This window comes from Lycium barbarum, chromosome 3 (genome assembly GCF_019175385.1).
Source record: "Lycium barbarum isolate Lr01 chromosome 3, ASM1917538v2, whole genome shotgun sequence".
NCBI classification, from domain to species: Eukaryota; Viridiplantae; Streptophyta; class Magnoliopsida; order Solanales; family Solanaceae; genus Lycium; species Lycium barbarum.
The window spans coordinates 138,411,703-138,428,042 of record NC_083339.1 but is presented as its reverse complement, the minus strand read 5'-3'; the positions used below and the strand labels follow the sequence as shown (position 1 = coordinate 138,428,042).

General features: G+C 35.1%; 3 protein-coding genes across 3 annotated transcripts; 2 read left to right on the top strand and 1 right to left on the bottom strand.

Annotated features, from left to right (window-relative positions):
- Positions 1 to 623: 623 nt before the first annotated feature.
- On the bottom strand, positions 624 to 2,762 carry LOC132632922 (putative pentatricopeptide repeat-containing protein At1g74400). The gene has a single exon (XM_060349073.1). It carries the CDS (start codon positions 2,503 to 2,505, stop codon positions 1,225 to 1,227), a length of 1,281 nt encoding a protein of 426 aa, XP_060205056.1. The 5' UTR covers positions 2,506 to 2,762; the 3' UTR covers positions 624 to 1,224.
- A 3,683-nt stretch (positions 2,763 to 6,445) lies between these two features.
- On the top strand, positions 6,446 to 9,131 carry LOC132632918 (pentatricopeptide repeat-containing protein At5g66520-like). The gene has a single exon (XM_060349070.1). It carries the CDS (start codon positions 6,529 to 6,531, stop codon positions 8,179 to 8,181), a length of 1,653 nt encoding a protein of 550 aa, XP_060205053.1. The 5' UTR covers positions 6,446 to 6,528; the 3' UTR covers positions 8,182 to 9,131.
- Positions 9,132 to 9,881: 750 nt separating this feature from the next.
- LOC132632919 (protein NEN1-like) lies at positions 9,882 to 14,992 on the top strand. Its single transcript, XM_060349071.1, has 6 exons — positions 9,882 to 10,423; positions 10,744 to 10,901; positions 11,734 to 11,780; positions 12,330 to 12,393; positions 13,481 to 14,097; positions 14,535 to 14,992. Exons 1-6 carry the CDS (start codon positions 10,144 to 10,146, stop codon positions 14,764 to 14,766), a joined length of 1,398 nt encoding a protein of 465 aa, XP_060205054.1. The 5' UTR covers positions 9,882 to 10,143; the 3' UTR covers positions 14,767 to 14,992.
- The last annotated feature ends 1,348 nt before the right edge of the window (positions 14,993 to 16,340 follow it).

Sequence of the window (16,340 nt, the reverse complement as noted above, 5' to 3'; positions counted from 1 at the left end):
ATAATACAATATGAAGTTTATTAATTTATCCCTATATAATAAAAATAAATTAATTTTATTTTTTGATTACAGCATGCACAAGAAATAAACCTTTTTGAAATTGAAAATCTAACAATACCAAGTTACTATGTGGCTTTTCTAATCATTATTTAGATGTTAATCCCTCCGGATAAAAAAAAAGAGTCCACTTAGCCATGTGCACACCCCTTAAGAAACTACTCACTCCAAAAAAAATATATATAAATTGACTAAACTACCCCTAATTAAATAGGCATTGGAATTTGATCACATAACACTGAATAAGGGCAAATCTGGAAAGCTAATGTTAATTGTTTCTTGATTTAATAAGTGGATACTTTTTTTTATCCGGAGGGAGTACTTTATTGTCTAAGGGTAGAATTAAAAAAAACTAGTCAATTTATATCTTGATTTCCTAAAGTGACACTTATTATGGGACAAAAAAATTGGCTAGAGTGACACTTATTATGAGACAAAGGGAGTATATGACTAAAAACTTCACCCTTATTTATGTCTAAGTTATAATCTCTCCATTAAATGTTTACTCTATTTATGTGTCATCTTCATTAATAACAAAATTCTACTAAGGATAAGGATAAAATGAGAAAAAAATAATTAATTGTGCCTTGAACTTCTAAAACGATAAATAATTTGGGACAATTACTTTTAGTAAACACGGCATATAATTTGAGACGGAGGGAGTATAAGCTTAGCTATTTTAAAATCAACTTCAGACATACGCAATTGAAGTTGCAAAAATTGGAATTTGAAGTTACAATATTTTGCATGAAGTCTCAAGCTGTTGGCGCAGCAGTCCCAAACTTCAAATCCATAGGTATGAAGTTTGATGGAAAGATCAATGTTTGGAGTTTGATTGAGTTTACCCCCAATGATTCAGCGCTCGCGGACTCAAGAAATACAAAGATTATTTCCATACTCCTCTCATATGGATCGTGTTAATCAAGCTGGCACAATGTAGATTAGAAGAAATGCTAGTCATGTCAATACCTTCGCCATCCACTTATTGGATCCTTTGAGAAATGTTTTTCAATCAACAAGATTATGAACATATTCAACAGTCAGCGTATTTGAACTTTCTGCCCGAACTTTTTGATAAAAGCTGGCAATTTGACAAATGTTCTTGTGGCCCAATAAAGTGATCAAGAATCTAATCCATATGATAATCACTTCTCTGCACTTAAACATTCAAGAATGCAACTTCCACACCTCAACAGAACTGCATCCAGGAGTTCTCCTTTGTGTCATCTCGTGTCTAAGCATTATTTTCTCCTCCCACATCCCCTTGGCAGCATAGATATTAGATAACGCAACATCATCACCAACAAGATTTGCGTCTAGCTCACGTAATTTAGACCGAGCCACTGCAGCAAGTTCTTCATTGCAATGAACGCCAGAGGCGCCAAGTAGTGTCCTCCATATAACTGCATTTGGCTGAATTGGCATTGCCAAAATAAAGCCATATGCCTCTTTTAGCAGCCCACGACGACATAACAGATCCACCATGCAGCCAAAGTGAGAAAGCCTAGGCTTTATGCCATACTCATCAGTCATACTTCTAAAATATTGTTTCCCCTGTTCCACCATCCCTGCATGGGAACAAGCCATTAAAACCCCTATAAACATAACATCATTGGGAACAAGTAATTGGTCCTTAGTCCCACGGATGTTTCCTGATCTGGACTTGTTCTTTTCTTCCAATGCCGAAAACAACCTTAGCGCTTCCTGTCCTTGGCCGTGTAATGCATGCCCAACAATCATGGATGTCCAAGTCCTGATATCCTTAATTCTTATATTATCAAACAGTAACTTAGCTTTTCTGATATCCCCGCATTTTACATACATGTTCAACAGAGCATTCATTAAAGATAAATCCTCACTAAATTCCGGTTTTCGACTTATCAAATCATGAATCCACATCCCTTTATCCAATGCTCCTAGATCAGCACAGGCCGACAGAGCAACGGTAAGTGTTACCTGATCAGGCTCTACATTATCCATTTGCATGTGCCTGAATATCTCTATGGCTCTGTATGGTTTCTCATTTCGGACATACGCAGAAATCAGCGAAGTCCAACACACAACATTCTTCTTGGGTATTTCGTCGAACACCTTGTGCACATCAGCAACATTGGCAGTTGCCGCGTACATATCCATGAGGGATGTTTGAACAAAAATGATGGGTTCGTAGCCAAGTTTGATGACAAGGGTATGGGCTTGTTTCCCTTCAGTGGTCAGGGATTTCTTACCACAAGCTTTGATGACATACAAGAGAGTGTAGCTATCTACTGCAGAGATCTTTGTACTCAGCAAGTCTGAGAAAAGCAATATAGCCTTGATAGGATCGGAGTTGAGGTAGCTTTTCAGGGTCAGGTTAACTCTTTCTGGTTTAAGATGTTTAGGGAAATCGATTTGGGGCTGTCTTGCACTATTAAAAGACTTGGCTACGTTGTGCAAGAATCTTTTCATCTTGTCACAATGCGTACAAGTTATATCATTTCAGAACTTAATTACTAGATTTATGGCACGTAGCTGTGTTAAGTTTGGTGTGCGATACTCAAAGACTTTTACCAGTGTTTGAATTAAACGAAATACATTTCCTTTTAAAAGTACACCCATTTTTTTGTTCCATTAAGGTAGACATGTTTTAAGTACATAAAAAAACACAACCACTCATGGTTGATATGTGATGGATGCTATTCTAAAGCTTACTTCTGCAGATAATTCAGCTTTGTTTACAAAAACAGTAATAGTATCAAACTATCAATCAATAATCAATGCCTCAATCCAAACTAGTTGTACATGAAAAGTGCTACTCCTACTTCATTGTTACCGTATTCATCATTATTTTGAAATTATTTTGTCTAGGGTCACAAATCATTAGTTAGAGTTGGATTTAGAAAAAAAAAAATTGTAGTATACTAAACATATTTTCAGTTCTCTTATTCACTTTTTGCTTGCACAAGATGGCTCATAAACATTTTGTAGTTAGAAGTATCAGAACCTTGCATCATGCTGCTTCTTGTTATATTAGGTCCGACTTAAATTAAAAAATCCTTAAACAAGAAATTTTACGTAATACAGGGTGTGCGCTTAAGTTAAGAATAAAAAATAAAATTAAAAAGCAATTTATAATTGCAATTTTGTCACAACGTTATTTCATTCATTAAGAGCCCATTTAGATTGGCTTATAAGTTGCTTATAAGCTATTTTTAGCTTTTTTTAAGTGTTTGGTTGGTCAGCTTAAAGTCATTTTGTGCTTAAAATAAGCTTAAAAAAATAATTAGACCTGTTTGATTTAGTTTATCTAAAGCAGCTTATAAGCTGCTTAAATTAAGCCCATCCAAACAGGCTCTAAGACCAACTCCAAAAGTATAAGACTATGCCATGAAAATCACTTATCTGATGGGCCCCAATCTTAAAAAAAATTAATAGTAGAAAAAATATTTAAAAAAAAATAAGGTGGGCCCCAATCTTTTATAATAGTAGAGATTAAAAAAAAATTAAGACGGGGCCTACTATTCTATAATAGTAGAGATTAAAAAAATTAAGATGGGGTTCACGTGGAGAATTAGGAGATAATTGCAAAAGGTGAGGTCCACGTGAAAAGGTAGGAGACAACTGCTAGGAAAAATTAAGGTGGGGTCCACGTAAAGAAGTTGAAGACAATTGTAACATAACAGAAAAAAAAAATAATGATAATAAGTTCAGAAAATGGTAAAGGTACGCTTAGAGAAAATGTAAAGAAGAGAAGTTCGGGAAAAAAGAAATAACAATTTAAATTGAACACAAAAACTACTAAAGAAGTCACAAAAGCAAAACATTTAAAACTTATACCTTTGGGTATAAGTTTAGACACATACGTCTCACACCAATAATGAGGAATAACATCAAGAAGACGAAATATAAACGATCTTAAAAATAATTAAGGTGGGGCCCACTCTTCTATAATAGTTAAAAAAATAAAAAATTGGGGCCCACTTTTCTATAATAGTACAAATAAAAAAAAAGGTGGAGCCCACTCTTCCATAATAGTAGAGATAAAAAAAATTAAGGTGAGATCCACGTGAAGAATTAGGAGATCCACCTCCTACTCATGTAAAAAAGAAAAAATAAGGTGAGAATCCACATGTGTGTTGTGGGTCCTACCAAAACTTTCTCCCTATTTTTTAGGCTCATAGTCACTTATGCCCTTATTTTGTGTTGTCGTTTAATTTTTGTCCCTAAAAATAAAAAATAAAAAAATAAAATTGTGGGGTATAAATTTATATTTCTGCATCATAGTATCTCACAAGTTATGTTCCGCACCATTAAAAACTTATGGTCACTACACATTAAATTTAGCAAAAATAACAGCCTATGTCTATTTGGAAAAAATATTTACCTGAAATGACTCATATTTTTAATATTGCCCAAAATAACCCTTTTATACATTATTATATACTTTTATATAAGATCGACACATTCTGTACAGTAAGTGTATAATGTTGTATATCGTGTGTATAAACACTATTATAAAAGAAGTTGGTTATACAGATGTAAATTAAAAATATAACTACGTGGATATAATATTTTATGCTGGATTATATATTATTGAAATTATTCCTAAAATTAATTGCTAAAGGCAAAAATTAAATACCAGCCCATTTGAAAGGACAATTCGGGCAATTTCTTCCATTTTTTCAGTTTTTAATTTGTAATAGACAAATTTCCTTTTTTAAAACTAAATTATATAAAAGCATGAGTTGAAGAAGTGGATCATCAACCAAGGGCAATTTGGTCAAAGCACTTGCCATTTTCATTAGTTAAAAGTAGAATCTTACTATAGCTTAGTATTAAATATATTCGTACTTTTTCAATTTTGCCCCTTCTCATAAAAATTGCATCACAACAGATGATGTCATTTCAAGTAGCATGTATTAATTATGTTTTTGCCACGTGTCACTTTTACACTCCTTTTAATTTTCACTATTTTATCATGCTCACATAATTCCACTTAATAAACAAATAACATTTGTGTATATGTATTAATATTCATCTATATATATGCATCGACAGTGTAAATTTAAGTATGTTTATTAGCAATGTAAAATATATATGCTATCACTACCTAATATATAAATCTTTACAATTGTACACAACGACATATACATAGATACACTATATAATTCAAAGTGGTTTCGTCTAAAAAAAAAATAAGTGGACCCCATATTAAAAAAAAAATAAAGCAATAAAAAAAAAAAGTCGACCCCATATTAAAAAAAACAAGCAATGTAAAAAAAAAAAAAAAAAGGGCACTTCATATTAAAAAATTAAACAATATTCATGTAATTCCCAAAGTATCCCCCATTAAGTCAATAATGATGAATTCATTGCCACATGTGTATCAACTCATTAGTGGGAGCAAATGAAATTATTGTACAGCAAAAAACGTAGACCCCATATTATTGTTTTTCTTCAAAAGGTTAAGTAGTCAAACCATACAATTTCCTTTCTTTTCTTATCTTAGTCTGAGATCTAATCTAGATATTTAATTGTTGTATTTAATATTCCGCCATGTCATTTATTTGTTATGTTTACAAAAATAAATATACTTAAAATATTTATATTTTAAAATAAGATAGAATTTAATTACTTTTTCATTTTTATTCTTACTCTAATAAATGTAAAAAGAGATTAATGTCGTAAAAGAAACAATAATATTAAATGGGGATCAACTAATAAATATGGTAAATTAGTCGAATTATAATTCTAATTGACGTTTTCTTTAAAAAACGTGCAAAAGACAACAGGACAAGTAAAATGAGCTAAACCAAGAATATTCACCAAAAATTTTAAAAATAGTAGTTCTTCGTTTAAATAGAAAATCAAATTTCTACTTTGTTTTGTTTTAAACATGTAAAATTAATTTCATAATTTGAATTAGAATTATCCAAATCAAAATTTGATAAAAAATAGTAATAAATATTGTTTAGGTCCAATCTACATACACTAACAATAGAATATTTTACACTTTTAAAATAATCGAATTAAAATTCAAAGTATCAACTGATACTTAAATATTGCTATTGTTTTGTCCCAAAGAGAGGAAAATAGTTTCCTTTTAAACAAGTCTTCTCTTTTAAAAAGTATTAATAAATTTTTGCAAACTTTGTATTCGTAACAAACACTAATATTATAAAGTTTTGGATACGGAACACAAACTACAATGTTATATTAATCGTATTTTGAACATAGTATATATATATATATATATATATATATATATATATGCATAAAGCATCGCAAACTTATGTATATTTATTAGCAATATAAAATATACATATATTATCACTACCTAAACACAACTACATATACATAGATACACTATAATCTAAAGTGCGCACGGGCATACGCCATCTAGTAAGTAATACTAGGTAACAACTAACAACCATCCAAACAAGCTATAAACGACCAAAGGTACATTGTATTTTGGTTTAAAGAAGAGGTTGAATGGCAGTTGAAGAATCAGTTCCCGCCAAGCAGAGAGGATCAAGAGCTCTTCAACAACGTCTCTTTTCTCTCTTGCAAAGCTGCAAATCCATCAAACAGCTAACACAAATCCACGCCCACATTATCACAAATGGCTTTACCCAAAAAAGCTTCATTCTTGTAAGACTACTTTCTCCTTTCTTAACATCTTACACTCTCAAATATGCCGACCAAATTTTCCATCAAGTCCAAAGTCCAAGTACCACTCTTTGGAACCAAATTATTAGGGGCCATGCTCGTAGTGAAAACCCACAGAAATCTATTGAACTTTTTTGTGAAATGGAAAAATCAACTGCTATGCCTGATGGGTATACATATTCCTATGTACTTAATGGTTGCGCAAAAGGGGGTTTATTCAAGGAAGGTCAGCAGCTTCATGGGAAGATAATAAAAAATTGGTCTTTGGTAAATGTGTTTGTTCAGACTAATTTGGTTAATTTATATTCAACTATGGGAAGGGAATATGGGGTTTATGATGCACGGAAGGTGTTTGATGAAATGATCGAGAAAAATGTGGTGACTTGGAATTCATTGTTATTTGGGTATTTTAGAAATGGGGATGTTGATGAGGCTCTTAGGATTTTTGATGAGATGCCGGATAAGAATGTTGTTTCTTGGACGACCATGATCGCAGGATGTACGCAGAACGGTAGATGTCAACAGGCATTGGCTTTGTTTCGTCTGATGCAAAGGCGCAATGTGGAATTTGATCAGGTGACTTTGGTGGCTGTTTTATCAGCGTGTGCTGAATTGGGAGCTCTGGATCTGGGGAAGTGGATTCATTCAAGTGTTGTTGAGCGGTTTAGGAATGAGCCGGTGCTGGTGTCGTTGTACAATGCACTTGTACATATGTATGCTAGCTGTGGTGAAATAGAGGAAGCTTATAGGGTATTTGAAGGGATGCCAAGAAGAAACTCAGTTTCTTGGACCAGTATGATCACAGGTTTTGCAAAACAAGGGTATGCACACGAGGCTCTTACTATTTTCCAGCAGATGGAACGCTGGGGGGGAAATGATGTTACGTCGGATGAGTTAACGTTCTTGGGTGTTCTGTTTGCTTGTAGTCATGCTGGTTATGTCAATGAGGGGTACCAACACTTTAGATGTATGAAAGAGACCTGGGGTATTGAGCCGAGAATTGAGCACTATGGATGCATGGTTGATATGCTAAGTCGTGCTGGACTTTTCGATGAAGCCGTGGCACTTGTTGAGACAATGCCTATGAAGCCAAACAAGGCTGTTTGGGGTGCTCTTCTTGGTGGATGCAAAATACACAAAAATGTGAGACTAGCTTCTAGTGTAGCTCAAAAATTGGCTGTGGAACTTGAACCTGATAGAGCTGCAGGCTACTTTGTGCTCTTGTCAAATCTATATGCAACTGATAAGAGGTGGCGAGATGTTGTCATCACGAGACAGAAGATGTTTGGAATGGGGGTGAAAAAGCCACCAGGTCAAAGCAAAATTGAAACTGATGGTACCATTCATAATTTTCTGTCCAGTGACCTGAGTAACAAGCATGCTTGTTCAGTCTATGAGATGCTTGGTCTTGTCACTACTCAAGCCAAATTGCAAGGTTACCAGCCAAGTATTTCAGAGGAGGAACTAATTATTTGATGAGGAGTGAGAAAATAGTGAGCATCTTTACGTAATGTAAATTTTGCAGCATGTTGTTGCTGTTGGGGAGAGGAAAGTTCTTGCTGAAAGAGCAGAGCAGCAAAATAATTGAACACTACAGGTAATGTTCCAGCTCACAACGATGATGCTCGACATAGTTACGCTACATGTACAGTAATTATTGTAAACTCCTCCCCTTCTTTCTGAATATGCCCATGGATAATCCAGCTACAAATGAAAGACTAATAAAGCCCATTATCTTCATTCCACTTCCAATTAGATGTGTTAGGCACAGTGACATTTGCCAATCATCTTAGAAATCAATTGAAAACGAAACTCAAGAGTGCTTGGTGCTTGGTCCCAAATAGCAACTCCTGATGAACTGCCTAGCTACGCACCCAGCTAGGCATGATCGCAGAAAAACACAAACAGGGCGCCGCTTGCCTTAAGTGAGCTCAAAACGATGATACTCATTTGGCTCTTAAATGAGATAGGGGAAGTTCAAGAATGATCACAACGTTGGATATGAGTTTCTTGTAGATTGCATATGCAAAAATAGCCTATCTTGCAGAATCCCTGACAATTAACTGACAATACATCAATTTTTTCGGAGTGGAATCAAGAAGTGAAGTAGCGACGTAATGCTATCGTGTAACCTCTGCAACAGCATAGTTTTCCCGGACTTGATCATCATCAAAAGCAACATTTTACGCGTAGCTAGCAAGTATTGGGGATTAGAGGAATTTCTAGTTGTCCCTGAAGGCGTCGTCTAGATTTATTACTGTAATTCAAGTGCAATACTAAACCTTATTTATCCTGGTTGTCGGACTGGTTAGTAATAAGTAGTTGCATTTGAGACATTAAAGTCGATAGTAGTTTTATGTAATACACGGCTCGTGCGAATTCCTTTTTATCTTTTTGGTTTATGAGAAAAAAATGATTTAGAGTTTCTTTGTTCTAATCAGCCAGTTTTGTTCACAAAGGTAGACATTGCCCGAAATTTTGAAGACATGTAAAGCTTCTTCATATAGTTTGTCTATGCAAAATATGGAAGAGAGACTTGAAGGCTGAGGAGTGAGGTATACTAGGAATTCCCTGGATATGAGATTGCTTGCGTCATCTGAATTTCAGAATTTAAGCAATGAATATACGGTCTAACTAGTGTTATAATTAGTAATCTTCAGGTAATAGTGGCATACACGTTAGAACTACTAAAAAGTATACTTATCATTTGATATCACCTTTAGGTTTTAGAATAACGTTCGCTTTAGGATATCCCCAGAGCTAAACAAAGAATATGGCGCAGCAGTTATGGTCTCCCTATTTTTAATTTGTCAAATACTTTTGGCAATAATATGTATCGTTCATCATAATCGATTTATCAAATCCTGATAAGCATGTACATACTAATTATTTGTCGCGTGTTGTCTCAAATTGTTTGTCTTTTAGGAGTTCAGCACAATTAATTTTTTTTTTTCATTTTACCCTCAGTAAATTTTTTATCATTAATAGAGATACACATAAATAGAGTAACATTTAATGGGGGCAGATTATAACTTACATATAAATAATAAGGGTAAAGTTAGTCAAATTCAGTATACCTCCTAATTAATATTATTTTTAAAGGGACGTGTAAAATAAAAAAATCTATAAATAATTTGTGATGGGAAGTATTGATTTTCCTTTTCTGAAAATAAAAATAAAAATACTTAGGCGGGATAGAACCGTGAATGGAAGGAGACCTGAAACTTGAACCTACAAAATCAGTAAGCAAATAGAGGAAAGCTTCTTCGTTCCGTGTGCAACATTTCGCACTATTCCTTCCTTTCTTTCAAAATATGCCTCTGCAATTTACCCCAAAAATTCGCCTTTACCTCTAATCTATCTATATACGTGCATTTCTCATGCACGCTTATAATCGATAAACCCTGGTGGAAGAAATAACTATCATTAGCACAAAACATGATGATGGGCGATGAGAGATCAGAGGTAGCTTTTTTCGACATTGAAACAACAGTACCGACCCGACCCGGACAAGGATTTGCGATCCTGGAATTTGGGGCAATTCTTGTTTGTCCAAGGAAGCTTGTCGAACAGGAAGCCTACTCCACCCTCGTCAGGCCCACTGATCTTACCCTCATTTCCAACCTCTCCGTTCGCTGTAGCGGCATTAACCCGGAAGTAGTCACATCTGCCCCTACCTTTGCTGAAATCGCTGACAAAGTTTACCACATTCTCCATGGTCACCTCCTCTTTCTACCTGCCTTTTCAAACTTACTTTTTTTCAGTGTGTTCGTTATGGAGGAAAATATTTTCCGGAAAATGTATTTCTAATTTTCTCATGTTCGGTTGGTCAAATGAAGAAAAAATGACTTCCCTAATGTAAGCAGGAAAAACAACCACTAACCATCCGAACATGAGAAAATAAGTAAGAAGTTCAAGGAAAACATTTTCCTCTATACCGAACACACCCTCAGTGTTTTTGAGTTGTATTTCGATTAGATGAGTTTTGGATGGCTTATTTGCAAAGGGGTTGATGTGCTTGTTATGTGGTTTGTGCAGGGAGGATATGGGCAGGCCACAATATACTGAAATTTGATTGTCACAGGATTCGGGAAGCATTTGCTGGGATTAACAGGCCAGCACCAGAGCCTAAAGGAATTATTGATACACTGGCCTTATTAACTCAGAGATTTGGAAGGAGAGCTGGTGACATGAAGGTAAAGAAATATTCCAAGCAGGCAATTTAAGTTACTGGACTCGGATTAATCAATTGATTAATAAATCAATGCGGTTTTCTGTTTATATTACGAGAAAACTCACCGGACCTTTAGTTGCTTACCAAAATCATATGGATGTGGTTTTAATCTCACTCTTTAACATTGTAGGATGTAAACATTAGACTTGGTATAAGAGTTTGTTCCAATGGCTATCGACATCTTTTCTCTATTGAAGCCACTGAATAATGAAGGAGAGGATAATTAAAAAAAACTGTTTTACAAATATCAAATATGAGCTTATATTAGGCTAATAAATTGCATATTTTTGTGAAGCATGTCATCTAGGAGCATATACTTTCTTTCGTTAGTTTGGGATTTTCTTTTCGAACTTAATTGTGATAATTTCCATCCTCTCAAAGCTCACTTTTTTATTTGGTTAGTAAAATGGATTACTGTAATGCTGCTCTATTTCTCTATACTCTGTTTTGCTCTTACTAGGAAGTAAAGAACAAAGAACAAATTGGAAATAAATTATATCACTAAATACCAGATATTGTTTATGAGAAGCAGGAGCATTCAGTTTTTTTTTTTTTCTGTCTCTTCTTTTTGCAGTTCTATGAAAATAATAATACTGCTAATTTTTTTGCGATACATGCTTTACACTGCATATTGGACATTTTACACTTGGAGTTTAGGCCATTTGGGTTCAATAGGAGAGGTTGCGGAAGTTTTGGGTACTGTACTGGACAAGAAATCTGAAGTACAAGTGAAGCATTCTTACGGTCAAATATTGACTGCTGATTGGCTTTTTCTTTTTAATTTCATTTTCCAGATGGCCTCTATTGCTACTTATTTTGGACTTGGACGGCAAACACATAGGTAAAGAGTTTTTTTTGTGTGTGTTTTTGCCCTTTGTTGAAAATCAATTTTCAGTTATTCTATTTTTGTAACTTAAGCTTAATGTTCTTTGGTCCCCTTGTTTACCTTAATTAAATTGTGGGTTGCACAACATGGGATAGGGTTATTTCCTTCTTTGTAACTTCTCAGTGTGCTAGTTCTTGCTCAATATACTACAATAAGCAACATAGAATATGTTAATACCGTTTGCTTCATGTCTTCTTTTTCTTGTGTTCCTCAATTTTGTTTTGTAAGTTAGGTTGCCTTGTTTCTAGCATCCTTCTTTATGGCCCCTGCTGAAGCAGGGGATTGAGAGGGTCACTCTTGTTATTCTAACAGATTTAGTTATTTAACTATCACAAAAACCAAGAAATGTACTGCTGTAGGAAATGTAATGTGCTGTTCATTTGATACTTTCAATGCTTCTTTTCTGTGCAATTGCAAGTTCGTACTTTCTTTTCCGTGGAATTGCAAGTTCTTACTCTTTCAATTGATATTGAGTTTGCAAATATTCCTTGTGATTATTTTCAGGAGTTTGGATGATGTCCGAATGAATCTTGAAGTGCTGAAGTACTGTGGAACTGTCTTGCTTTTGGTAAGCTAGTCATCCATCACAGCTACTTTTCTGTTTGTTTGTTTGCTCGTAAGTATTAACTTGTTCGTGAATGTTAGCATTACTTGTGAAGTTAAGTTCTTCTCATATCATTTCCTTTTTGTGTCTTTTGCCAGCCGTATAGGTTGGAATATATCTAAACTAGATGCATTGCACTACAATATTATTCTTCCATGGTTCCTTTCCAATTTTTGCCAACCTAGGAACTCCAGATGATAGTGGTAATGTTATGATCAGTCAAAAGCTGTGTTGCATAGCATGGGCTCCTCCTTGTTTTTGTTTGTTGCTAGACACCTGAAAGACTACAGTGATGAGAATAATCCATAGATGCAATGGATTTTTGTACTTACCACTTTTAATTACCTCATCCTTGGATAATCCCTCATCTGCTCCACCTCCCCTACTCCACACACTCCTAGCCAGAAAAAGAGAAGGAAGTGGACAAAGGATATAAATGTGATACTTGAAGCTCTGGTATTTGCAGCTATCAAAGTACTGATCCATTTTACTCTGATTTCTTGTTCTTTCAAAAAACTAGGTGGCTTTAACTAAAGGCAAGAAAACAAAAAGAGTTCTTTCCTTTTGCCTAAACAGAGGCGTGAGTTGGCTTCTATACTGACTATTGGCACAGGCTAGAGTTTGATGACAAGGATACATATGGATGAGAACTCGCTGTCTCACAATTTTTGGCTGGTTTGACACTTCGCGTGTTGATATATTGTCAGAGTAAAGGGTGACACTGCTGAGCCCCTAATCATGACCCTTAGGCTGGACGGACTGACCAAAATTATGACTCACCATAAGTTTATAATATAGTGAAGCTCTGCAAGTAATTAAGTTGAGCCAAAAATTATCTGAGTTTTAATCTAGTGTCCCGGACTGGATTCTACTGTATTCTCATTCCTGTTGGTTCTGGTACTGCCATCGGTCTGCCGCTGCTTAGCTCGCCCTTAATGGATGCATTTATGTGGATCTTATATTGTCATTCGATGAACTCAGGATTGGTATTATTTGCTTTCTTAACTTCTGTTTGGGCTGAACAGAGTAATGAATTATGGTTGTGCTGCAGGAATCCAGCCTGCCAGACATATTTACGGAGAATAGTTGGGTGTCTCCTAATGCTACTACAAGAAGCCGTAGTAATTGGAAAGCTTCTCCAGAGAAAACGGGCTTCAGTGCAGATACACCCTCATCGAGCGTCAAGATGGACAGTCATGTTGAATCTACAGCAAAAATTGTCCCTTTTAACATGGATGAAGTGAAAGAATCCCTTCGGTCAGATGTCCAGGAAGATGAATCTAGTTCATATTCTCCAGAATCGTCCACAACTGCAACTGAGAGTTTCATTGGCTGCACTGACTTCTTAGAACCAAATGAAATCTCCATACCTTCGATCTCTGTAAGTCTTACCCCTTTTTATCGTGGGTCTCAGAAGATACAAGTATTTCATGACTATGGTGAACTACAAGTTTGTTGTAGACGAATGAAGGTGCGGTTTGGTGTTAGCAAAAAGTATGTTAACAAGGTGAGTATTGTGGTTGATGCATCACCGGGCCTGTGCCAAATCTTGGATGCAGTTGATCATCTTGCTCAAAAGCTATCTGTGGACTCAGGTAGCAGCTCAGAGTGGAGGCCTGTGGTAACTAGAAAGCCTGGATTTATGAACTATCCTACTGTCCGTTTAAAGTAAGTTTATATCTTTCTTTTTCTTGCTCCTCCTACAAATGACTATGCTTAGTTCTCCGTTTCTCAAGACCAGGAAAAGTTATGCTTATGCTTGCCATTTTCTTTCATGTTAAAACTTTATTTATCCCTTCTCACCTCAGGCTTTCTAATGTTAGAGGTGTGGATACATGTCAAAGACAAATTATGTGCCCTTATCTATCAGATTTTCTATCCTTAGTCACTACATGAGTTACTTACAAGGTTTTTTGTTCATGGTTAGCCCAAGTTTCTTATTAAAAGTTAGGACACAAGAGTTGTGAAATACATCAGATAAAGTGGTGTGATATTTTACATCCTCCGTGTTAATCCTGCTCCATTAACCGGAGCAAGGAGCCTCTTTTCACTGATGATGGTCTTCTTGTGCTATAAGCTAACTTCTAACATGTGTAAACATGCAGTTTACCAACTGTTATAGATGGTAATATTTCCCGCTGGACCACGGAGATATACCAGAAAGAATCTTCCACAACACAAAAGCTCGTCTTTAGTAGATTTGATGTGGAAGAACTGGAATCCTTGATAACTCCGGGAACGTTCGTGGATGCTTACTTCTCAGTGGATTCATATGACGTCCAGCAGAATGCTGGCATCCGCTTAGTCGCAAACAAGTTGATTGTGGATTCAACCTGATAGATCAGGTCCCAGATTGACTTGTATGACTTAAGCTTATGGGAACTTGGACTATTTATGAGATTGACTTGAGTTAGAAAGTCGCTGTAATTATCTCTCTCTTGTACCATGAATTGAAAAATGAAAGGTTTGTCCTACTTTGGCTTCGGAAATGATTTTTGGTTTGCTTCTATATATAGAAGCAAACAACGTTTACAACTCATTAACTCCTCTTAAGGAAGATAAATGTTTCCTAATCAGTAACTTTTGTCTTAGCGCATGGCACTTGAAAGGTCTGCCTGTGGGCAGCAGATGATGTGTCAATTACTCCCTCCGTCCCAAAATGAGTGTTACTTTAGCAAAAAAGAATTATCCGAAAATAAGTCACCTTAGAAATTCAAGACTAAAATTGGTAAGTGTTTCCAACTATGTCATTAGCATTAAAAGTAATCCTCTTTAATATTGCTTAATTCTCAAAAAATATCTAATAAATAAAGGTAGTTTAGTAAACTTCACATTGTATTTATTGATCTTTTAATAGGAGTGGACACTTATTTTGGGCGGAGGGAGTATAATATACTAATAAATCATACACTTGGTACCTTGACTCAGTGGCGGAGCCACTTATGGCCAAGGGTGATCACCTGCACACCCTTGGCTGGAAAATGGTACTAGTATATGGATTAGATATTATAATTAACTGGATATAAATTAAATTTTGAACACTCTTAAAATAATTGAAATAGATAGCTTAGAGGTAAAGGGTATTCAATTTTACCTAAAAGTCACGGTGTAAAGCTTGTGTCAAACACTGATCATCTTCTTTCTTTAAAAGAAAACATACAAACAATGTCTCGAGCTACTTGGTTGATTTGTATTTACACTTATTTTCTTTCATGTTTCGACTAAACTTATTTGTATTTGAGTTATGATTTGCATTTGGTTTATTCATATGTCGGTTTGGAGTTACGTTGGACTAATTTGTTGAAACTCCTTTAGTCTTTCTTCTTTCCTTCCAATTTTCTAGAAAAGAAGAAGACAACGAGATCTAATAGCAAGTTAGCTACCACTTATTTTGTTCTCTTTTCTTTTTTAATTGCTTCTATGAACATTTTAGTTATCCAACTTTGTTCTCTTTCTTTCTTTCTTATTAATTAGTCGTTATCTCTCGCTTTGTAACATTCTCGGAATGCCCCTTGTTGTTCTCCACTTGTGGGATTACGTACACTGGGTATGTTGTTGTTTGTTATTGCTGTCATTTGATACTGTAATCACCGTAAGAGTTTTCGAGCAATGAAATTTATCAAGAATAACTTGCGAAATCAAATGGACCATAAATTTTTAGGGAGGTGTTTAAATTTTTAGGGAGGTGTTCAGTGATGATGTTAAAAAAAATTGTTGCACTCGTTCATCGGAAAAAAATTATATATTCGTCAACATTTGAACAACCTTACCAAAAATTTTCGCTCCGCCACTGCCTTGACTATACCTGTTCTTCAGTTTTCTAATATTTAAAAATCTAATCTTGCTCATTCTGGCAAAATTACTAAAGTATTACTTGCGAGTTCAATTATTATCTTATTCTATGCGATGCT